The sequence below is a fragment of the Penicillium riverlandense genome, assembly GCF_028828495.1.
Source record: "Penicillium riverlandense strain IBT 135883 chromosome Unknown utg000001l_segment0_segment0, whole genome shotgun sequence".
Lineage (NCBI taxonomy): Eukaryota > Fungi > Ascomycota > Eurotiomycetes > Eurotiales > Aspergillaceae > Penicillium > Penicillium riverlandense.
In genome coordinates this window covers 2,333,641-2,357,674 of record NW_026643194.1, presented here as the reverse complement: position 1 = coordinate 2,357,674, position 24,034 = coordinate 2,333,641, and the positions used below count along the sequence as shown (strand labels likewise).

Genomic DNA, 24,034 nt, shown 5'->3' with positions numbered 1-24,034 from the left:
TGCGACGGGGTCGTGGGATCTCTGTGAAGCACATAGCGAGAAGGAGTTAGCGGCGCTCCTCTGTTTTTAATTCTTATTGTTTCATTCATGCCCGTGCCAGGGAGGCGCATACAGGTCCCCTGGATGGTTCGGGTCAAGGAGAGAATTTACCTTGGTACCCGCCGTCATGTCGGCTGCTATCCCTGCCTGTCTGATCCCGGTATCCCCACGCCCTTGTCTCGGATGATCGATTGGGAGGTACGTGGTGGGTGAGACACCACGAGCGATGGAAATAATCAGAGGGAATTCATAGATCACTGAAGATCAGAGAGTGAGCGGGTGGATGTTGGCAGCGGTTGAGGATGCGACAACAATGGGTTTGTTTACATACTCGGCCCGTGTTTTGGTTGGTCCGGGTCTGCACCACCACCCCGGGGCGATCCTGCAGGCCTTCGATTTCCAGAATGTAGGCACTTGTTTCAGCTGCTCGGAATGACTATGGCATTGACGGGCTCCTACATTCATGGCGATAGCCCTACATGTGCAGCAAGAAATGGATTTCCAAATGATCAATTCCAAAAATAATGCGCTAGATATCAGGTATCAAGGAGATGCCCCAACGCCAGGATAAAAACAGGATAGATTAAGCAACGGGGTAGGCCAAGGGGCACGCGCCCATTGAGCGGAAGAAGCAAGGGAAACGCTCCAGCATCGCGCTTTGAACGTCTCTCTCAATTCCGTACTGTCCTGGCCTTTTGCTCTCCACTCGGCGGAATGGAAACGCCGGAGGGAGAGAGAGACAGCGCACCGTTTGCTGGGGAAAAAAACGAAGAAAGAACAAGATTTCTTGCCATGTCCCTTTTTGAGCATCCATTAGGAAAATCCAACCCACGCCGAGTTCGCGGCGAAGGAGGCAGAAAAGAAAAGAAAGGTGAGAAGCCCCGGAACAGTGCGTAAACGACAGTATCATCAAGCCCGGAGAATATAAATAGAGAGAGCAATGAACACGCAGAGAACCCCAAGGTGAAACCCAGACAGAACAACGAGTAATCAAACACAGACAAAATGGAAAGAGAGAAGGACAGAGGCAAGAAAATGGCTCCTGGGTGGACGTGACTGCACAATGCATCGAGAGGTCTAAGCGCGGTGGGCGATAAAAGAGGGAATGGAGAGCGTAGTGCAAGAAGAAACAAAAGGGTCATGTACAGCAAACAAGAGGCATCCGGACCCTTTGTCCAGCGGGGTGGGTGGAATCTGCCTTTCCGAGTCCAACGGTCAGAGCAATATCGGCAAGAAAAGAATCGTGATCTCTTGAGGCCAAGCTCCCAAGATAACGTTTATAAGCACCTCGTATTTTATATGACGGAAGGCGGGACTTTCATCACCGTCCTTCCGTTGGCACGCTTGTAGGCCATCTCGTCTCCAAGTTCCGCGATCAGAGCCGCTCGTTGGGCTTCGAGCCTGCGGGAGGTGGTGGAGTAGGTGTCCATGTCTGGACGCATGCCGTTGGTCATCGGGCGCTCATCCAGACCAAACGAATCCTCGTGGGTCCGCTTAGCCGAGCCCGGTCCGGTCTGGTAGTACACGCGCCTGCCAGACATGGCATCGTATCCTGAGCTCGGTGACTCGACCGATTGCATTGGCTGGTTGACATATTCGCTAGACAGTGCCTTCAGTGGCGGCAGAGAGTGAGCCACTTGCGGTGTGTGGGCCTGGGGAATCATATTTTGAGGCATGGGTTGATATTGCATCGGGTCCGTAGAACGCATCTCCATGTATGGTTGTTGAGCTTTGGGTGCTTCCACCGGGTATGGTTGCATGGGTGCCTGCATGCCCATCTGCATATTCTTGGGATATGACATTTGTTGTTGCACCATCGGATTTGCCATGGGGTATCCAGCCGGCGTTGACTCATATTCTGACGTGGTGGATGGTTGTCGCAGGTGTGAGAAGCTCGATTGCGGTGAGTACATGCTGGCTGATGATGCTGCAATTGGTGGCGGCGTGGGAGGCATTTGAGGGGCCGGGTAGGACATGGGCGTTGAGCCAAACGACAAATGAGACTGGAAGCCGGGTGTCTGCGAAGGCGCCATAGGCACAGGGGCAGGGGGCATCGGTCGTTCGTACGGCTGAGGAACCGGGAACCCATAGTCCGATACCGATGTTCGTCGGTTCGGGTCTGGCTGGAATCCGTAGGGGGATTGTATCGAGCTGTGGTTGCTGTTTGACCGCGGGCGCTCTATTGAAGCAGCGATATAGCGGTCTGGGGTGGTGTACCGATCGGACTGGCGATACACCGAGGAGCGATCCCCGTCGAAGTCGTAATCTTCCTCGCGCTTGTCGCCCCGGCGTCTCATGCGAACGTCGCGGCGGATACGGACACGGCAGCCCTGTTCGGCGATGATACGGCTGAGCGAGGTGCTTGTCGCCAGGCCAGGGAACTTCTTGGCGCTGTAGACGGTGAATGGCACCGACTTGACCTCCAGGCGGAAATGCAGGAACGCTTGTGGCGATCCCGGTCTGTTCGTAGTCGCACGGGGAACCTGGCTGGGGATGGGCATGGTCGAGTCCTTATCCGCATCCTTGGCATCTTTGATCTCCTCGTAGAGATGGAAGTTCAGGCGGTACCGACCCTCGTGTCGCACCGACAGATCTGGGAAGATAAAGTAGCCCGCTTGGGTCGGACGGTCCAAATAGGCAACCCCGGCGACGGGCACACCTGTCAATACCGGGCACGAGGGCGGTCCAGCCAGCCGACCGTGGGCGATAGGGCGTGCAGAGTCCAACGTTGCATATAGAAAGAAGTTGGCGTTGTAGGCGAAGGTAATGTCGGTCTTTTGCGCGTCGTTCCCCGGCTCCGATTCAAAAATCCGCAATTCCACCACCGGCGGCGGGTCAACCGGTCGGCGATCAGCCGATGCTATTTTTTTCATTGTCAGTGAGCAAGGCCGAGGACGACAGATGATGGGAAAGGCTTACACTTGGCACCGGCACCACATGCTCGCGCCCGTTCGGGCTGTTGCATCACACTCAACTTGTATGTGAGCTGTTTGCCCTCCCGCGTAATGCGGCTGACAGAGTGTTCTGTCTCATTATGCGGCGGCAGCATGGAAGGTCTGGTCGTCATCTTGGGCGACGGGGCAGTTTCTTCGGGATCAGTATGGGTATGGGCGGTCGATGGGTGCTGGTTGTTTGGCGACCACGCAATGTCCCAATCACGTCCGACCGAGTGATTTTCGTGAAATCGACGATTTTTTGTATCCTCCCTTTCCTTTCTCCAATGTGTTGTGCACCGTCGTCGTCGGCGGCTACCCTAAGCACAATCGCAGGCGGTCTCAATCGAAGGGAACCCCGGGGGCTGGAACATGGAAATGCGGATCCGAGACAAGGGAGAGGCGACCCGATCGAACAGTGGCGCCAATTCCCAGGAACACCGAAAATAAGGATGGGGAAATACAAGGGCCCCAAGATGGTGGGTGAAGGGGAAGAGGATGAAAAAGGAAGAGAAGGAAGAAGGAAGAATGTGTGAGAGGGAGGAACACGACGATGGGGGAGGGGGGTGGTGACACTAAGGGTATTTTAGGCACGACTCAGCCGTGACCGAGTGAGTACGGGGGGCTGTTATGGGCCGATGCAGTGAGAGCGAAGTATCGGTGAGGTACAGCCGTATTGTGGTTCATGGTCGCTTCCTTCTTTTCTCTACGGTCAACCCTCATCAGACTCCATCTCCCCAACTTCCCCAGGCCCAACGAGTCCCCTCGATGGGAGCTCGAAAACCTCTCTCTCCATACCTATCTGACCCATCCCCATCCATACCCATCCATACCCACTCGTACCGCCAATCGGTCCGGCGATCATCAAGCTCCTAGGCCTCGCTGCGTTGGGTTTAGCCCCGTTCGCTAGGGCTCCTTCGGCTGGTCTCCCTCTAACGGGGGCCTCATCGTCTCTTCACCCAGTTCCTGTCCTCTGGTCTTGGGACATTGGACTCGTCGATCTCGATGATCCACCAGGCTCCACGGGTTGGCGAAGGATGTGTGCAGATACAGGGCAGATTATCAGTCGTGGCCAGCTAGTCGTTCCGTAGGCCGTGGAGTCGACCTGTCGGGTTGGGCAACGGTGTTGCAGACTGCGCTCCCTCTCGGGCATTCAATTCGTTCTCCTTCTCTGGTTGCTTCCCAACTGGCTCATGACGATTCCGATGGCATTAGTCGTCCCGTGCACCAACTATGCCGACCGCCATGCCGTCATCATCGACCGCGGCTACTAGTTTGCCTTGACTATTGAAAATCCAATCGGACACGCCCGACCTCACGACTCGGTCAAGGGCGCAGCAGTGGATCCGGACTAAAATATCGATCGGCCATGAATGAAGTTGGGCATGATTCTTCCTCTCCTACTTCGAACCATTCTTCCTCTTCCTCCCCACCGTCGACGGTCCGCACCGAGTGGCTGGCCCGCCAGCCCCATCTATCCACCCATGGCTCCCCCCTGTCCGGACCAGTCCGAGCACCGGAGATAGCGAGCTTGCTCCGTCCCGCTTAACTCCCCGCTCACCATGGTGAAATCAATCAGGTGAGTCGCTTACCCTGCGCTCAAACGCCAAATGTACCACAAGAGAAAAACTAGTCCTCTTCTGCATACCGCCCCCATTACGAATCTGTCATGATGCAAGCGAGCCGGGGACTCCTCTGACTGTTCATTCACCACGTGGGAGCTGATGACGACTCGCCATGAAGCTGAAACCAACGGTCAATACGATGGTGACATCGACGGACCAACCGACGATAGAATTAGCTTCATATTATATGTACATGCATCCACCGAGAAGAGGTGAAGAGGACTGGCGCGGCGACCAGGCATCCAGGGCCATGGATGGCGCTCAGATCGCAAGCGCCACACGATGAGGGTAACTACCCAATGGGGAAACCGTTGTGGTTGCGATCGTCCCAACCCGCAGTAGCAGGGACGAGTGCAGGATGTGCATACGAATGTTGGCGATGAATACAGCCCGAACCATTGTCGCCCCCTGCGGTATCTGGTAACAGCCCTGCCCGTGAGCGATGGGAAATCATACTGTTTATCCGGGATCTGCGGTGCAGACTTCCAGTAGATGAAATGAAGGAAATATGAAATGAAGGAACAAGCTTGGCAGGGCCCATCCGTACGTAGGAGAACCACCCGACCCGTGTCTCGGCGAGTTCAGTCCAGACAACTCATACCTGTCCAGGCCCTGCGATGACCGCCCGGTTTGAACTCGCCATCTTGAACGAGATCTGCTGTACATCATTTCGCGCGGCCGGTGCGGGGAGAGAAAATCAGGGACCGCTCCTCTTGATGATCCTCATTGATATCATGGCGGTGGGTAGGAGGGACCTGTACTATTGTTGCATTGTTGGTCGTGTTTCTTGATTCTCCGAGCTAAGGAAAGGAGCGAGTGTGTTGTGGTATGGACGAAGGGATCTCCCAAAGGGGAAGGGCTGAACACCTCGGGCACCCACCTCTCCAAGAGTCCATCTAAGCTTGCTAGGGATCACGATTCTTAGGGTTATTTTCTATATGCTATGTATCGTGATTATTCGAGTGTTTTATTCTCTTTCAGATAGCCAATCTTTTCGCCGTTGTTGGCCATGTCGGATGAATCTGCTTAGTCAAGATATATATACATCGCATCAACAACATTATTCACACCATCAGCATCCGACTATTTAACTTCGGAGAGCAGAAATGACAAGAGACCTTACTACATTAACTCCAAAAGTCCAATGCACATACGTACACACATAGTACGACAAAATTATCTCATTCCTCATCCTCTGATTGGTCACTCAGCCCATTAACCTCAAGACATCCATCGCGCCCGACTTGTCCCTTCTTATGGATCTTCTGTCTGTCCTACCCGACTTCGCAACGAAACCCTACGCGCACATCCTCCCCCCTCTCGAGCGCGGCAAGATCACCACCGTCGACCTCATCACTCTCGACACCCTCGAGATCGCCAAGCGCGCCCATGTGCCCCCCGCCGACGTGCGGCGGCTGGCCGCGCGCATCGTCGACGCCCTCCACGCGGACCTAGGCTTCGAGAACAGTACAACAACAGCAGACACCGAACCCCCCTCCAGCACCGCCGCCACCACCACCACCACAACTCCGTCCACCCCGAACCGCACCCTCGGCTCGGGGACAACAACCCTCGACGTGACGCGATGGAACACCGTTAGCACACTCGACCCGGCGCTGGACGCGCTGCTCGGAGGAGGCATTCCAACCGGATACGTGACCGAGATAACCGGCGAGAGCGGGAGCGGCAAGACCCAATTCCTGCTCAGTATCCTGCTCTCTGTGCAGCTACCAAAATCGAAGGGTGGTCTCGATCGTCGAGCCGTGTACATCTCAACCGAACACCCGCTCTCCACGCCGCGGCTCTCCCAGCTCCAAGAATGCCACCCCTACCTCTCATCTCTGCCCGATGACCAGAAACCATCACTAGAAAATATCCTGGCTATCAATGCCATGGACCTCGAGACGCAGGACCATATCCTCAGCTACCAGCTCCCCGTCGCTATTGCCCGGTATAATGTCGGTCTCATTGTGATTGACTCGATTACTTCGAATTACCGCGCCGAGCACTCCTCCAATAGCATGCTGGCTCTCTCGGCAAGATCAAGCGAGCTCGCGAAGCTGGGCCAGCTGCTGCGCAACCTGGCGGTTAAGCATGATATCGCTGTTGTATTGGCGAATCAGGTCTCGGATCGCTTTGATCCTGTTGACGGATATAATGGGATGGCTCAGGCTGGGTTTCCGTGGGCACCTAGCCAGAATACCGCAGTCGCAGGAGCAGGAGGAGGGGGAGGACGCGAGTCCGGCGCCAATTCTCCTCACCCGCGGTCTCGGACAGAGACAGACCAGCAGGCCAGCTTTCCCTCATCATCACCCGCCGCAATCTCATCCTCACCATTCCCCGCACAAGAAGACGACCACTTCGACGGTTCCTATCTCATCGGTAACCCGGCCCGCAACGCGCTCCTGAGTCTGCTGCACCAGGAACGCTTCTTCACGGGCTGGGGAGATGGTGTGCCGCCAGAGACGGGGTCCCTCAAGACTCCGGCACTGGGATTCTTTTGGTCCACGCAGATTGCATGTCGCATTGCGCTAAAGAAAGAAGATGAGGCCCGGGCGGTGGTGATGGGTGATCCAGCAGTCCAGAGCCAGGAACAGAAAAGGCTGAAGCCTTCAGACCAAAAGGCCGGGGAAGAGTCTGAACAAGGGACTGGTCAAGAGGGTACGAAGCCGGTGCAGGACTTGACCTCAAGACCGGCGCCGGAATTCCAGCGCCCGGAGACGCCACAGCGGATCACTAGACGAAGTATGAAACTCGTCTTCGCGCCGTGGACGGCGGGGAGTACGGGCATGAATGGGAGGAGGCGCGGCGAAGTCGACTTTGAGATCTGGAAGGGTGGGCTACGAAGTATCTAGTGCTGCCCTCACCAGCTGGAGATAAATCATCTGTATGGATGAACGTACAGGTTATAGATGAACGACCCTAACGAACTCCAATAAACAACAGATCCTGCCTTAACATAACAATAAAACAAGATACAGACTATACCAACAGAATCTACATAACCATTCCTTGTACATAAATAACAAACCACAACCCCCCGATAATAACGGGCCAAGCAAGCCATCGGCTGCTGTCGGAACTGTACCTTGTTTCCTTTCCAACCGACCCCGCAACGACAGGGATCCGAGTCCAACGGCTTGTTTCTTGGTTCTGTTTCTTGCCGGCATCCTTGTCCTCGTCACTCGTGTCATCATCATTATCATCACCATGATTATTGATCTGTTGGTCTTTGTAAAATGCCTTGTCTTGCTTGATCTTAATCTTGTCCGCTCTGGAGGCAGATATGATATCCACTAACAGACAGCAGCAACACTAACCGTGACATGACAAGAGCCTTGTCTATCTAGAGGAATACTGCTGCCTACTACCTTCTCCTATTCCGACTACCACATCCGAGAATGGAAGTGAAGAGAAAGAACAAGCATGCTTAGTCTCGGCTCATGGCCTCGACGGACAAAGCACAACCAGTCTGGATACACTGCTACCCTCTACGCAGAGCAACAGAAGGTACGGCACCACTTTCGCTCAAGACGAGAAACCCGAAAAATTTTGACACAGAAAAAATCGACAGTGCTCTCCATCATATTAAACACAATAATGTAACCAGAGACAGGAACGAGCTCTATATATCGACAAACCTAACCCCAGCCACCAACAGGGTCTTTCTTCTTTCCTCCTTTCCCCTCCTGACCCTATACACCTCACTCGAGATCGACATCAACACCAACATCGACCCCGACTCATCATCTCCACATGAGACAAACACAATGAAAAACAAACAAGCACGGTCTAATGCGTGGCGAGGAGTGAAAGGGGGTGATCATATCGAACCAGCGAGAGCACACCATGAGGGAAGAAGCAGCAGCCGTCTTTTCTTTTCTATGTCGTGCCAAAGATTCTCAGAGCTCGCCTATCATGAGACACAAGAACAACAACAACATCATCAAAAACAAATGCGCATGTCTTCATCTATTGAGGCACCTTACTGGGCGGGATACCGATGCCGTTCTGGTTGCGGAAGAAGAGCACGCCCTGGCTCTCGCCGGTGGCGCCCTCGGTGGGCTCGACGAACTGGCAGGCGCGAGCGGAGGTCCAGAGGGCCTTGAAGAAACCGGTCCAGCCGCTCTGGGCCTCGGTGCGGTAGTGGCTACCCATCACGCCCTTGATGGCCTCGCTGGCCTCGTCGGCGTTATAGAAGGGGATGTTGCTGACATAGTGGTGCAGCACGTGGGTCTCAATGATGCCGTGGAAGATATGGCGGCCGACGAAGCCAAAGTCGCGGTCGATCGTGGCAGCGGCGCCGCGGGCAAAGTTCCACACCTCGGGCTGGTAGTGTGGCAGCGTGGGGTCGGTGTGCTGCAGGAAGGTGATGGCCACCAGCCAGTGGTTCACCCACAGATACGGGATGCCGTACCACACGGCCAGGTTGAGCCAGCCATAGGTCGACCCGATATAGTACAGGATCGAACCCGTGATGAGGAGACCCAGGTCGCTCAGGGCGATGAGCTTGGCGTCCTTGGCCTCGTACAGCGGGCTGGACGGGTTGAAGTGGTTGACACCACCGCCCCATCCGTTGGCCTTGCCCTTACCGCGGCCCTCGATCTGGCGCTCGTGGTTGTTGTGGCCGGTGACGTTGGTGATCAGGTACATGGGCCAGCCGAACAACTGCTGGAGCAGCAGGTTCGTCGCGGTCAGGATCGGGGTGTCCTCCATCAGCTCGCCGACCTCGTGGAGGGTGCGGCCGACGCGAGAAGCATACTCGGAACGAGTCTTGGGCACGAACACCATGTCGCGCGCCACGTTACCGGTGGCCTTGTGGTGCTTGCCGTGAGAGATCTTCCACGAGAAGTACGGCACCAGCAGAAGCGAGTGGCAGATCCACCCGACGGTGTCGTTGAGCACCTTGGACGGCGAGAAGGCCTGGTGGCCGCACTCGTGGGCCAGCACCCACACGCCGGTGCCGACCAGACCCTGCACAATGGTGTACAGAGTCCACAGGGCCACGCGAGCGGGCATGAAGGGAACCGTCTCCGGGGTGACATAGTTGTGGAAGAGGTAAAACACCGAGGCCAGGATGGTCATGTCGCGGAAGACATAGTACAGACTGGTGACCGCGGAGCGGTGGAAGCAGTGGGCGGGAATGGCATCGCGGATCTGCTTGATGGTGAAGTCGGGCAGCTTGAACTCGTTGCCGTACGTGTCGAGCATCTTGCTCTCCTGCTGCTGGTCCGAGGCCATCGAGGACAGCGAGGTCGACGAGGGCGACTGGCGCGGGCTATCAAAGGGCGAAGGCGACACCGAGCTGGGGACAGAGCTGTCCGTGGCCTGGTTGCGACGGAGCGCCATGCGCTTGGGAACAGCGGTGGACGACATTGTATATAGGGGAAGAGGTATGGATGGCGGATCCAGGTGCTTTTTGTTCTCTGCTTTTAATGAAGGTAGGGTTCTATGGGTCGTCAGTCCAATGTCCTTTTCGTGGCAAGGCCACGCTGCCATGCAGATTCGACTCACCAGTGAAAGCAGCCGCTGCGGTTACACAAAGCCAGGGATCCCTCGAACGAGTCAAGAAGCGGTGGGTGAGAGGAATGGTGTGGGTGGGGGGAATAATAAAGGTGTTGATAAACCCAGTCCAGTCCGTTGACGACCCCGAGACCCAGGCGACGGAACAATTGCGAACAGAATCGAATAGCAGGGACGATCACAGGAGAGAAGGAAGAAGAAGAAGGAAAAAGGGACGACGGCGAAAAAGGGAAATCAAAACCCAAAAAAAAAATAAGTCAGGGACCGCGGGAGCCAAAAATTATTACCGGGTACGTATTTTGCATACACAGGCCCTAGTTGAGTATGGCGCCACTCGGTGATACCCCACTGCAAAATACAACAACCAGCATTTCTGCATGAACTGGTCGCCTCTGGCTCAGCGCCGCCACTACTACTGCACTATCTGTCTAACCGAGGTGTCAATGGGGATAGGACAGCTAAACATGTTACGACCGAACACCCTCCATCGGTCCTACGCAACAGCACACACAAGAAGAGCGCCAGACACACTCCTGACCGCCTTCTATCGCGCTCAACAACCTTCCGAGGTTTCATATGGAGCCCGCCATTGACACGATATGGGGAAGCTAGCTCCCTTTCACATGCCGCGGGAGTGGGTCAGTGCCCGTCTGGTGTGATCGCCTTATCTTCGGCGGTCCATTTTCGTGTCTGCTGCCGGTTCTGCCTCGCGGGGATTGGGCCGTGGTGGAAAATGGAGCCCGGGCGTAGTACAGTAGTTTAGTTCGTGACGAACCTAGACGATCGGTGGCGGATAGAGCAGACTACTATCACAGTGGATAATACTAACATGTGGCAGTTGGATTGGTTGACTACGATAGCAGCCAGAGAAACATTATTGCCACACCAGAATTCCTTGCTGTTTTGGTCGCTGGCGGGAACTATACAATTTAACTGTTGGGCCGAGCCGATTTTGTTGAGACGCCCCTCGCCAATCACGCCCCACCCGAGAATTTGCAAACTGGTATTTTACTGGGCAGCGGTAGTGGGATTCATTGATCGGGGACTAGTTAGACTAGTGGGGAGGGAGACTAACTACTATTATTTGTTGTGAGGAAGGCGCATGCTCTAACGAGAGAGTACGGATTGGACGATCAAAATATATACAACTGAGCGAGGGCGAGGACTATCCCATTGCCTTCGATCATTATTATTCGTCGCTCTAGACACTCGATATACTATGACTATTACCGTAGTGATCAATGCACCTCAGCCCGTCGCTCCGAATCAACCAACCACGACGCCCCGCCACCATGCGCACTCAGACTGACAGTCGTCTTCCGCAGATCCGGGAGCACGAGCACGGTCTCGCCGTGGTTGCGGTAGTCGACCTCACAGGGGATTGGATGGCGCTGCTGTGGCGCGCCCAGATCGGAGGTCGCGGGTGGCTGCGTCGTCGACGATGGGACAAAGGTGCGGATCTCTAGACCGGGCAGCAGCAAATGGCCCGGCTTCTGGGGCAGTAGCAGAACAGGGAACCGGGTGGTTTCGCCGTCGCGAGCGAGGAAGTTGGCACGCCGGCGACCACCGAGGAGCCAGAGATCCGGATTGGCGTGTAGCTCGTACGAACACTCCAGCGGCTGGCCGGCGTGCTCTTGTGCGGCGGGGGAGCACCACCGCCTCGTGTATCGTAGACATAGTTCGGCGGAGATCATCTGGCCGACGGCGGCGTGGGCGCCTGGGCCTGAGACGTCGGTTTCGGGTAGGCGGAGCTCGGCTGTATGCACGACTTGGATCTCGGGTACTTCGACTGGGATGATGATGCGGCGGGAGGGGATGTTGGGGGTGGGGGGTAGGTGAATGATCGAGTTATCCGGATGCTGGTTCATCGATCAGCGGCTGGAAGCAACGAGGAATAAAGAAGAAACATACCTGGTGCCACGCCTGGAGCCACTGTCGCATGTCCTCGGCATGCTCCTTGAGTGCACTCAACAGCTCATCCCACCGGACGACCTGATACGGGAGCATCTCTACCTCGCGCACAAGAGCAATGGCCTCCATGTCTGCGGTGGAGAGCTGCGCGCGGAAGCTACTGACAATGTGCGACGTGAGCAGGGTCGTGTATTGGCGGAACGGGCTATCGCCAATGGCGGCCGCAAACCGCTTCTCGACTGCATCGAGGCATTCGTCATCGATGCAGGTAAAATCCACGCTCAGTTTCAACGAGCGTGGGACACCAGCTGACGTGTTTGAAGGCTGCTTGGGCTGAATCTTGTAGAGCAGCGACGCGGGCTGCTTGGGGAAGACGTCCAGGGCGACGGGCCCGGCGACGCCGGACTGCACGTCATAGGCGTGCGAGCCGGGTAGACTGCAGTTCGTGATGCGAAGCGGGATCAGCATCGCGGGACTGACGGTGAATCGGGAGAACAGCAGTTCATCCTTGAAGATGTCCTGCACGTTGACCGATATGGGCAAGGTGGCCACCACACTGTGCACGGACGAGAATGCAAAGCGGCCCTGATCCGTTTCGTACCCGATCTCTGCTCGTGCAGATAGGGCGGAGAATGCTTCTTCCACGGTGTAGGGGATGCGAACACGCACGAACGAGTGTTGCGCTAACCGCGCAAACTCGATCACCCCGGACTCGTGGTTGGCCACCACTTCGAGATTGCCATCGACGACCTCAGCCTCTGCAATCCGCAGTCGTAGGCCGGCGGTTGCTGGCCGTACACGGATAGTACCTGTCTTGATGTCATTCCGGCCACTGTTGAGTTCCAGCTCCAGCGTCCGCATCGTTTCCAGATTAATCAAACGTGGAGACACAACCCTGGCCTGCAGACCATCCGGGGAAGAGTAGCAATATATGTACGGTCGTTGATCTTCCTCCTCCGCTTCACTTACTTCTCTGAAGCCAATAGGAAGTGTCGAATGATGCCCGCAGTTGAAGTTGAAGACGATGTTACCAGCCCTCATCTCCATTCGATCAACAAAGTATTTTCCATGGAGGGTTGTCTGGGAACGAACACATTAGAAAATTGACCTGCAAGGGAGGAAGGACTACTTACTAGAGAGTCAATCAAAATTTTCGTCGTCGTCGACTTGACAACAGACTTGTTCGAGCTTTCAATCCAATGTTCCGCATGTTGAGCGGTGCCGGCACTGACCAGGCGGACCTTGATGGAGTCGATATCGACTTGCTGGCCCAGCAGGAACCGTAATGAGAGCTGAATCTGGAACCCATCCTTATCATCGAAAAGCCGGATCGCCGGGTTGACATGAAGGTCGGTAAAGAAGTCCGTCAAGGACGCTGAGACTTCCTTCTGGAGAGATTGCGAGGCATCAAACAGACCGGAAACATACCCAGCTAGTAATTCTTGCTCCATAAACGATGCCGACGCAGCCAAAGCCTTTTGCTTAACTGTCAATTGTGCTTGTAGATACGCGGCGAAATTGGCCAATAGCCGCAGCATCGTTCGGACATACTCCTCATTCCGCTTGAGCTCCTTGAGACAGCGTGTATGCAGCTCCAGCATGCTGCCCTCGAGAACAACCCAGTGCTTGCTACCGTAAAACGGTGCTATCTGCTGGAAATACGAGGCGGCGGTTTCATAGTCTTGCTGTCGGAACCGCAGAACCGCAATCTCGGAAAGAGTCATCTCAGCGGAATAGGCGCGATTCGCCGCCAGATGATGGCGAATCATGCGATCAGTCAGATTTTCGTAGAGTGCCAGATATGCCGTCTTCGATTTCAGACCGAGCTGTAGAGCAGGTAGTTCAACACCAATGAGCGAGGCCTGCTTTGCCTCTGGCTTTTCTTGCTGCTGTGGGGCATCATTGTCATCCAGCGAGACATCAGCGAGGTCATTTGCTCCCGTACGATGACGATCATCGAAGAGAAGGCCGAGATCGTTCCATTTCTCAGCCCAGCCTCTTCGTCGAGCCATGTCCTCTAGGGATCGGCGTGCCAGCAAGAGCAGGTCTCCTCTTCCAGAGGCTAAATCTTCAGACCCAGTTTTCTGTGTAGTTGAGGCTGTCTTCAGATGATCCATGGTCTGGCGCCGTTGCAGCAGGCCAATACTTTCAGAAGACATATCCTGGGTCACTGGACGGCTGGGTTGGGAACCAGTCGGAGAAATCAATGAACTGGACCGACGGGGGACACCAGGACGGTTATCTGCCATGGTAGCGGGGGAGCTTGGTCCATCACTAGGCTGTGCAAGGGCAGTCGAAGAGTCGGGAAGGGCCAATGCCGAGGAGGAGGTTTGGTTCAGAATCTGGAAAGCTGCCGAATAGGCCCAGCCAGACACCATATTGTTGATGATGTCCGTTTTCGCATCGTTCGTAATGTCTGCAAGCCCGCACTCGAGGTCACTCCGGAGCGTTCGCGCAGCGAGACTGATAAACTCGGTAGACCTCCCACAGACCTCGGCGAGCACTCTGAGGTCTTCAGGTTTGTCGCGTTTGGTTGGATTCTTATCTCCAGAACTGCTACCCAGAGAAGGAGCTCGGGCCGCTCGGAGGAGTAGAGTGAGCTGCCGAGAGAAGATATAGGTGCGGAAGTCAAATATGGAGATGTCGCTCGCCAGGATCATTTCCCGGTACAGCAGTTTGCCCGCATCGAGCGGGAAGTCTTCAGGCTGGAGCTCAGGGAACGAAGGTTTCTCGTCTGCATCCCCATTTTCTGGGGGCACGCCCGCATCCAAGGCCTTTTTGGCATTCTCAGTCCAGCTCTTGCTCGACGTTAAGAGTGCGCCTCCGTGCTGATCGCCACTTCCCTGCAGCTGGTCTCGAACAGCCGAATCGAGACCGACAGCCAGCTCGTCGTATCCAGCTAGAGCATCTTCAAAGAGACCCACGTTCTCAAAGCCCCTGGCAAGGCCTTCCTTGAGTATGAAGAACGTACAGAAGTTCCAACCGGGCAGACTGCGCTGGGAGTCCTTCTCCTTGATATCCTCTTCATACTGCGCAACTCGCAGGTCAAAAGAAGCAAGAATGCCATTCTTCATCTTGTCAATCAAGTCCTCCAGCTGCTCCGCCAATTCATGCGGCTTGGCGGTCCCCTCCTTGGGAAGCCTTAGCTGCGCGACCCGGTCGACAGCCGACTTGGACGAGCCATTGAAGTCGGCCTTGATCTTCTCCAGAACGGTGGTGGTGCCACGGCCCCATTTGCTTGTTTGGGCGGGCGTCTTGTCCACGGGCTCACTGTCCGGCACGACGTGCAGAATTAACCATTCGCAAGCATCATGTTTTTCCTGGCTGGTCGCAGTCGACTGCGAGCTGCTCGACGAAGAAGCATATGTTTTGATCCATTCACGAAGCGCCCGCCGCGCAGTTGCCTTGTATGACTCGTTATCGTCGCACCGCAGCAAGTAAACTTTCAGGTAGGGCGTCTGCCTTAGGCCGGGGATTTGATGCCGCCGATGGGGAGGGGCACTGGTACTGGCACGGGCGCGGGCGGCATCGCTGGAGGATTTGCGCTCGCTGGCTTCGGACTGCGCGGGCACGAATCCAATTCGTAGGGACTCGATCGAGCGGACCGGGCGGGTGGGGGATTTCCAGTGGAGGTTCTTCAGAGGGAGCTTTGCTTCGATGACGGGCTGGACGAGTGGGAAGAGCCCGGATGGGTCCGTGTACTCGACTGTTGGGTTGTGAGTGTCATGGCAGTCAGCTTCTCCAGTCCGGTGTGCTACACGGATGGGAGTTTGCGGCATGGGGGTGCGTACCGGTCACATTGCTAGACGCAGCCTTGGAAGGGTCCATGATTTCTCCCGGGGGCGATTCGGGAGAGGGACAATTAATTGTCTTCAGGGCATGCCGCTCCACAGACTGGCGGGAGGGAAAAGATTGTTTGGTGTGTTCAGTTCCGTGGGGGATGCGATGTTGGAGTTGGGCGAGTGTTGATGACCGCACAGGCCGCATCTTGGCACAGACTCGGACTATGCATAGCATCTATAGTCAATCACTACGAGGGAATTACTGTTGGAATGTCTTCATTCGTCCTAAATCCGTACAAGATAATCGCAGTAATATAGTCCTCCATGTACAGTCGTACCACATAACAGGAAAAGAAACAACAAACAATTAAGTTGTCAGTGAAACTCAAGTCGCTCAGCCAGAACGCCGCGGGTAGGTGACCAGGAAGAAGCGAAAGAAAGAAAGAATTAGAAAGATAATCTAAATGCCAACGCCCACAGCCCGCTGTGTGTACCGAGTCATCACGAACCCGAAGCCGTCCGAGACGCCTTGCCAGATCCCAGGTAGATAGTTCCGACCCCAAGCACAAAGAACCAGAAGCAATAGTGGAATCTAATATGAATTGGTTAGTTATCGAAGTAGAATTTCTGGTTAGAAGAATGGTCACATACCCAAATGAAGTACAGATTCCGGTCGCTAGCCAGGCCCTTCATTCGGCGGGCCTGTTGTGCGCGGAGATGCTTCTGCTGCTCGCGTGAAATTACCTTCCGTCCGATAGTGATGTCCTTGAGATCATCCATCTCTGCTCGGACCTGTGTGGCGATGGCTGTCGATGCGGAAGCTCCCGCGGCACTGCTTTGAGATTCAAAGTGCTGATCCAATGCGGCCTCAGTGGCCGCGCGTAGAAGAGTAGACTTCTTCATCTCGACCGCCTCATCCTCCTTGTCCTCCTGGTGGGGATACAGCTCATCGTAAGACGGTGGCAGGGTACCGCTCGGCGAGGTGTTGCCCTTTAGATAATCCCACCAGCCATCCCGGGCGGCAGGCCGGTGAGGAACAAGATTGGTGATGCGGCGCATCATCTGGTTTGCCTGATAATCCGGCATGGCGGGCATGGCGGGCATTGGTGGCAGCGCAGGCAGGTTAGGAAGATTGGGGAAAGCGTTGGACACGCTCTGCTGGAAGTGATTGATCTGGCCAGCCAGCTGGTTACGCCATGCGATAAGAGCCGCTGGTGGAGAGAAACCACGAGCGTCTCCCGGAACCGCAGGCTGTTCATTGGCACCCACAATAGGTGGCATAACCTCCGGATGATGCATGCTCGAGCGCCGTGATGCGCTGAAGTAAAGCCCGTTGGGCTCGGAGTCGTCGCTGACTTCATCGGTATCGTCATCCAGCTCCTCTGAATCATCCACGGCATGGCCAAGAGAGCCGGATGCCGAGGTGGATTCCCAGAGAGAGTTAAGGGATGCCGAGCTGCTGTGTCGTCGGCGCGAGGTGAGGGATCCAACACTGCGAGATCGGTAATGGCGAGATGGAAGCAAGGCCGCCTGGTGGGCTGGCAGAGATGTCGCTAGGTCCGCAGGAGTGAAGCCCCGAATACTGCGGGAATTGGCATTGGCACCCGCGAGACGCAAGCGGTGAACAATGTGTGCATGGCCATTAAGAGCCGCCAGGTGCATTGGCGAGTTGCCCGTATTGTCTTGCACATCGGGGTTGGCACCTCGGGCCAAGAGCCCGGCAACGAAACGGGTGAGACCCAGTGAAGCTGCGAAGTGAAGGAGACTCTGGCCAGTTGCGCCACGAGCATTGTACCGTGGCGGACGTGGGCTGTCATCCAAATCGATAAACTCGAGATAGGTGAGCATCTTGGAGTCCAGGTCGCTCAGCTTGCCCTGAGATTCCAGTCCCGGGACTTGCCGTTGGTTGCCTCCACCAGAGCCGCCGTTTTGCATATCCTTCTGCATATTGAAGAAGGCATTGGGATCGCTTCCCATGATTTGTTGAGCAGTTTGGAACGCATCTGCTTGGCTGCCCAACTTCTGCCCGAGGATGTTCAGTGCGAGACGATACATTTGAAGTTCACGATCATCCACATATCGGAAGAACAGCTGCTGCTTTGGCATGAGAGGTTGAGATTGCTGGACCTGTCCAAAAGTCGGATGCTCGTGCTTGAAAACAACAGCGACGCACCCCGGCTGAAGCGCAGGAGGGGTTAAGCAGTTGAGGCACTTGTCACCCCAGAACGTGGTGGTTGTGGCGAGAGTGTCACCGAAGACAACCTCCATGCCAGGATAGAACCCACTACCCAGCAACGTGACCTCCGTCCCACCGGTTATTGAGCCTTCGGCGGGCACCAGTTTGTGGATCACCGAAGGTAACCGGTTAGCAGCATTGTTGAGAGGCGGCCAGGCCTGGTTGGAGGAATTGGCACCAAGCGCAAGAGCAAGGTTCTGGTCTTGGAAACTGTTCCGAGCTGAACTGGCAGGCGTTCCAGGACGGCTGGGGTGAGCCGAGTTCGGCGCTGACACCATTGGTTGCTGAGCCAGGCTATCCAAACTCTGTCGTTGGGCAGGCGTTGGGTTAAAGAATGGGTTGTTGTCATTGCTCTGGTTCGGAGTAGGCGGGCCGTTCCCGTATTGACCGGACATGGAGGAAGGTGTCACGAAGGGTCGCTCGGTAGGTGAAGCGTATCCACGACTCGCAGTAAACTGTGCAGCAGCTGATGACGATGACTGAGGTGTCTCAAGCCGTGTCATAGTCAATTCCGATGGTAGTCTCCCAGAGCTACTATGCTTGCGTCGTTTGCTCTGGGGACCCGTGGATTCGGTTGGGGATGCCTGTCGAGAAAGGTTTCGTGGAGTCTGTGAACTCGAGGATCCGCCGTTTCCTGGGCTTTGTCCTGGAGCAAACGAGCTGGGGGTGAGCTGATACTGTGAATTGAATCGTTGCTGAAGCCCCTGCAGGTCAGTCGGTGACTGAGGTCCTGATGGGAAGACCCCGACACCGGGTACCTGTGTCCCATCCGGCAAAGAGGGTGAAGGGCCCGTTGGTTGAGGAGCAGCGGGAGCCTGTGTCTTGTGATCGTCCGTGATCATGATGGAGTTGGTGATTGCCTGAGCGACCACGTTTCCCATGTGATCTTTGAGAGTGAAAATAACCTGGAATCCAAGCTTCTCATTTTGATGCCGGCAATAGCACGCAATTCGCATTGGGAGCTCCACCTGCATCGATCCTGGCGGCGCCATCTCTCCATAGCCAGCAGTCGCATTCTTGGAAGGCTCGATCCACTCCTTGATCTCGTTGGTGTTGAACACAATGACTCTCTTATCTTCGTTCTTCTGGAACAACTCATCTTCCTCGGGTTTCCGTTGCTTCTTCCGAGAGGCGCGTTTCCGCTCCCGCTGTATGCATCCGGGACAGATCTTCACGTCACCACCGTCCACCGTTCGATCCTCCTCTGCCGAAGGTCGCCGGCGTTCGCCTCTTGTCCGTGCAAATGCCCGTTTTAAGTTATCGCGGTCTTGCATGGCGCTGGTACACACAAGGCTGGTAGTTAACTGAAGAGTGTCTGCGCTGGTTTCGGTGGGGGGAGCAAGGAATTTGAGTTTGGATATGGTGTGCGTGGGAAGGCGCAGTTTCTTCACACCAGCTGGCAATGGGGAAAGAGTGAGACGAATCGGAATCTGGGTCTCGACTCGCGATTTGAGGGATGTCGGATGGACTGTGAGGACGGGTTGCACCGAGTTGGAGGCGTTCGTCGGGACTTGGGCCGGCAAGGGGGCGAAGGTAGCCGGGAAGGGAAATGACGGAGGCGAACCAAAATTCATGTTGGGAGATACGGAGGGATTGAGAGAGGTTTGGCCATTCATGTTAATGCCCCCGAAACTTTCCTCCAAAAGCGAAGAAGGGGACTGCCCATCCCATTGCGGGGCATCGTTGGGCATTCCGTTTGAAAAGGGAGATTGTTCCTTGTATCCAAAGGGGTAAAAGGGAGACATCGCCGTGGGGATCTGAGGGAAAGAATTGTAATTAGACCAGCTGAAACTCAAAGAGACGAGGTGACCCACCGAGGATGCCGCCGCAGCTTCCGCTGATGGCTGTGCTGCTGAAGAATTCGGACTCCAAACCTGTGATTTGGGTCTTTTCTGACCCTTTGGCTGTGGCGCATTCTCTATCTTCAACGGACTAGGGCTGCTCGCCGCGCTCTCAAAATCAAAGGCCGCGTCCATCGCCTTGTTGCTAAATTCCAGATCTGCTGAGAAACCGGCCGGGAAGGACGAGTCCTCACCGAATAACGGCTCCTCCTTGACCGACGATAGTTCCGGGTGCATCCAGTCCTCCGGTGGAAACCCATTCGAGGCGAGCGGGTTGTCACTATGAGCGACGGAGTTGGTCGAAGCGACCGAGGCTTGTCGAAGATGGTTCCGTGGCGATTCTGACGACGAGCTCCGGCTGGAATCCTCGGGAGATTCGGCAGGTGAATCGGCGGAGAGGAGGGGTGGCTTCCTCAAGGGATTTTGATCTTGGTAGGCCTTGGATGACTCCGCGGTGCCATTTGTGTGAGAATTAGGAATTCCCGCGAAGAGGTCGTCAAAGTCTCCCCCGGCGTTCCCAGCGGACATCTCCAATTTGGCCGGGTCGAGGAAGTCCATGTCGGCGTCGTGGAAGGTGGACTGCATCTCGTCGTCGACAATAATCGGGTCGAGGGAGGGGAATGCGGGCGAAGAGGGCGCCTCCGTCAATCCCATTCTTCGTGTCGCCTTGTGTTGCAAGAACCACGAGGGAGAGTGGGACGCGACTAACCACACTCACAATGATCCGTTATTTGGGAGAGAGGGAAGAGGGACGAAAGACGGCAGACAGTGGGCCGGTCGCGTGTGGTTGAAGACCCGGGGGGGGGAGGCTCAGGAGGTCGGCAGGTCACAGGAGAATGGTCGAGGCTCACGCAGTCAGGAGTAAAGCCGGCCTCCAGCGACCATGACCGGTGATTTGGGGGGGACGCTGCGATCGTGATGGCAGGCAGAAGGGGGTTGGTGAGAGATGCTGACAGTTGAGAAAGGAAGTGTTGAGGTGAGTCGGCAGAAACGGAACGGAAAGGGCCTGCCTGGGCGAAGTGGACCCGGGGGCGTCAACACTGTGTGGGCGACGATCCGGTCAGTCAGTAGTTACCTAGTGAGTTAGGTAGAGATAGTCAACTCCGTTCGGGAGAGAAAGAAATCAAAATCCGGGCCAGTGGTTCATCATCCAATCCACGGTGAGTTGATTCGGTGAACCAAAACCTTGGTCGACACCTGAGGCAGCACACGGGAAAAGACGGTCTGGTCTCTCGTCGATGCGGTCACACCGCAGAGGTCCTATCATGGCCGGATCAGGGTGGACGAGATCGTGCGAGAGCAGTTCGATTGTACGACATGCGTCTAGGGACCGGACTTGGGAAGGCCGTTGGACAAATAATCCGATTGATGATTATTTTCGGATTAATCGTATCCCATTGCGGCACTTGAGACCACCGATTGTCCGACACCGTCGTCGCGACTATTTGGAAGAATATGACCTGTTTGGATCCACCATTGCAATAATCATGGCAGGACGACGAATTTACCCGGAGGAACAGGAGCTGCAGCAGCTTGGCATGCAGGCGCCAAAAGAGCTGAAACCCTGGATGTCGCAGCCAACCGCCCAAGATCGACGGGCCCTATATTCAAGTGAGCCTAATTAACTCTAGTCAGGCACCGGGCGGTTTGGGATAGGGCTGGTCTCATCTATCTCACACCTCCGTATACTTACCCCACCTATCGCGACAGATATCAAACACCCATGGAGGTGATGCATCGCAGTCTCCATGAATGGCCGCCATATGCCGAGTCGGGATAGCCGAGGAGAAGAGGTATATAAAGGTCAAGTCGAGTGGCCACAGCATCTCAACACCACCAGTCTCTTGCGTTTCATTCCTTTTATCTTCAAGGTCCAGTACCTGCTTCCATTCTCTTCTTAGGGTGAACTTCATTGACTGAAGTCTCCCTTTTGTCATTCTTTTCCGGAACAACGCTGTGCGTTTGAGAAAATGTCTGCTTCCAAACTTGCTGGAATCCTCCTCGGTTCGGCCGCCCTTGTTGCCGGCCATGGATACGTGACTGGTGCTGTGGTGGATGGCACATACTACGGCGGATATCTCATCGACCTGTACCCTTACGAGAACGACCCGCCCAAGGTCATTGCGTGGTCCGAGGATGAGCTTGACGATGGCTTCATCAACGGCACTGAGTACTCTGGCCCCAATATCATCTGCCACAAGAATGCAAAGCCTGGTGCTTTGGAAGCCCCGGTCACAGCCGGAGGCACAGTGGAGCTGCAGTGGACCGACTGGCCATCCGACCACCACGGCCCGGTCATTACCTACATGGCCAATTGCAACGGCGACTGCGCATCAGTCGATAAGACGAAGCTCGAGTTCTTCAAGATCGACCAGGGCGGAATGATCACCGACGACCCCGTGCCAGGTACATGGGCTACGGATAACCTCATTGCCAATAACAACAGCCGCACCGTCACGATCCCTAGCAGCATCAAGTCCGGCAACTATGTTTTGCGCCATGAGATTATTGCCTTGCACTCGGCAGAGAACAAGAACGGCGCCCAGAACTATCCTCAGTGTCTGAACCTTAAGGTCACAGGCGGCGGCAGTGACTCGCCCAGCGGGACATTGGGCACTGAACTCTACAAGGACACCGATCCGGGCATCCTAGTCGACATTTGGAATGCCCTGAGCACATATGTTATCCCCGGTCCGGCGCTGTATACTGCATCTGCCGGTGGTGCGACTACTACTACGGCAGCCTCCGTCCCTGCAACGGCAACGGCAACTTCAACCCCTGCTGCATCTGCCACCGTCCCGGCACCAGAAGCCTCCTCCCCAGCAGTGGGATCTGTCACTCCTTCACCGTCAACCAGCACTCCTTTGATTCGTCCCACTCCTATCCGAAGCACCCCGCTGGTTCCGTCTTCGCGTCCTTCTTTCAGCCGTACCACAGGAACCCCTGTTGCATCCCCTTCCCTGGCTGGCCCTAACCCCGGCGGCCCTGAACAATCTGAGGGCGGAGCTCCCACTCACCAGCCGACTCCTCCTGCTGGCGGCGATGGCCCTACAGGTGCTGGCCCTACTTCTGGAGGACCTGGATCTGAATCTGGCTCTGGGTCCGAATCCGGCGCCAGCTCTGAATCAGGAACTGGCTCTGGTTCAGATTCGAGCTCTAGCTCTAGCTCCAGTTCCAGCTCGAGCTCAAGCTCCTCTGAATCGAGCTCGAGTTCTCGTTCCAGCTCGAGTTCCTCCTCTGAGTCCAATGGCTCCGGCTCGGACTCTAGCTCAGATTCTGTTTCCAGCTCTGAGTCCCACACTGGCAGTGGCAACGGACTTAATGCCAAAACCGACCACGAGTGGATGTCGTTCCTCAACTCGCTGAGCGCCGAACAATTCTTAACTATGATGCGCGAGACGGTGAAATGGCTCATCACTGATAAGAAGCATTCGCGCGATCTGTCTGCTTATAATCTGGGAAAACTTTGAGCGCGGATCTACAGACTTGGAAGCGATGACTGGTGGATTTGATTTATCTTCTTTGACTGGATCGGGTATCCTGTTCCCTTTTTATCTTTCATCTACCCCCATTTTGGGGGATATGTAGTGGCCCTTCTCATGGTCTACTCCTTCTTTTCCCATAAATGGAACTGTTGGACTGTTCAAGCTTCTTTCTGTGTCTGAAAGATAATTATGTAGGAGTATGTGTATATTCATTAGAACTCCAGATCATACGCCAATGTGTCCTCGCACAGCTCCTCCCGCATCTTATGGACCCTACAGAAAAATAATCAGTAATGGTACACGTCTACAGGAGGATGAAAACTGACTCGAGATGAGCCGGGTGCGTGGCGTAGGTAGCAACATGCTCCGGCGTCTCCAAAATAGCCACGAGGCCCATATCGAATCCCTTGGCGCGGGGAACGGAGATGGGCAACGGTTGTCCGGTCTTGATGGAAGTGAGCCCTATTATAAATTTTTTTTCTATTAGTGACTGATTTGGCTTTCGGCTACTGGGATGTAACTATGGTTACACTCACCAGGAATCTTCCCAACCATCGCCTGGGTAGTCTGCGACCAGGTCGATAGCTGGGCCGGGGTGACGCCAGGTTTGAGGCGGAAGAGGACTGGTCAAGAGGTCAATCTACCGCAATTACTAGGAC

General features: G+C 55.4%; 6 protein-coding genes across 6 annotated transcripts; 2 read left to right on the top strand and 4 right to left on the bottom strand.

The window, feature by feature from the left end:
* Positions 1-1,334: 1,334 nt before the first annotated feature.
* On the bottom strand, positions 1,335-3,106 carry veA (sexual development activator VeA; the record flags this gene model as incomplete). The annotated part of the gene is made up of 2 exons (XM_057192376.1): positions 1,335-2,899; positions 2,959-3,106. The coding sequence occupies 2 exons, from the start codon at positions 3,104-3,106 to the stop codon at positions 1,335-1,337; spliced, it is 1,713 nt and encodes a 570-aa protein (XP_057057329.1).
* Positions 3,107-5,853: 2,747 nt separating this feature from the next.
* N7474_000960 (putative DNA repair protein (Rad57)) lies at positions 5,854-7,452 on the top strand (the record flags this gene model as incomplete). Its single annotated transcript, XM_057192375.1, has 1 exon — positions 5,854-7,452. The coding sequence occupies one exon, from the start codon at positions 5,854-5,856 to the stop codon at positions 7,450-7,452; it is 1,599 nt and encodes a 532-aa protein (XP_057057328.1).
* A 1,117-nt stretch (positions 7,453-8,569) lies between these two features.
* Positions 8,570-9,973, bottom strand: N7474_000959 (oleate delta-12 desaturase odeA; the record flags this gene model as incomplete). Its single annotated transcript, XM_057192374.1, has 1 exon — positions 8,570-9,973. The coding sequence occupies one exon, from the start codon at positions 9,971-9,973 to the stop codon at positions 8,570-8,572; it is 1,404 nt and encodes a 467-aa protein (XP_057057327.1).
* Positions 9,974-11,358: 1,385 nt separating this feature from the next.
* On the bottom strand, positions 11,359-15,859 carry N7474_000958 (putative TMEM1 family protein; the record flags this gene model as incomplete). The annotated part of the gene is made up of 4 exons (XM_057192373.1): positions 11,359-11,979; positions 12,032-13,111; positions 13,165-15,737; positions 15,823-15,859. 4 exons carry the CDS (start codon positions 15,857-15,859, stop codon positions 11,359-11,361), a joined length of 4,311 nt encoding a protein of 1,436 aa, XP_057057326.1.
* A 414-nt stretch (positions 15,860-16,273) lies between these two features.
* N7474_000957 (putative membrane-tethered transcription factor (SPT23)) lies at positions 16,274-20,544 on the bottom strand (the record flags this gene model as incomplete). The annotated part of the gene is made up of 2 exons (XM_057192372.1): positions 16,274-16,405; positions 16,465-20,544. 2 exons carry the CDS (start codon positions 20,542-20,544, stop codon positions 16,274-16,276), a joined length of 4,212 nt encoding a protein of 1,403 aa, XP_057057325.1.
* A 1,316-nt stretch (positions 20,545-21,860) lies between these two features.
* N7474_000956 (AA9 family lytic polysaccharide monooxygenase) lies at positions 21,861-23,360 on the top strand (the record flags this gene model as incomplete). The annotated part of the gene is made up of 2 exons (XM_057192371.1): positions 21,861-22,990; positions 23,177-23,360. The coding sequence occupies 2 exons, from the start codon at positions 21,861-21,863 to the stop codon at positions 23,358-23,360; spliced, it is 1,314 nt and encodes a 437-aa protein (XP_057057324.1).
* Between the last annotated feature and the right edge of the window lie 674 nt (positions 23,361-24,034).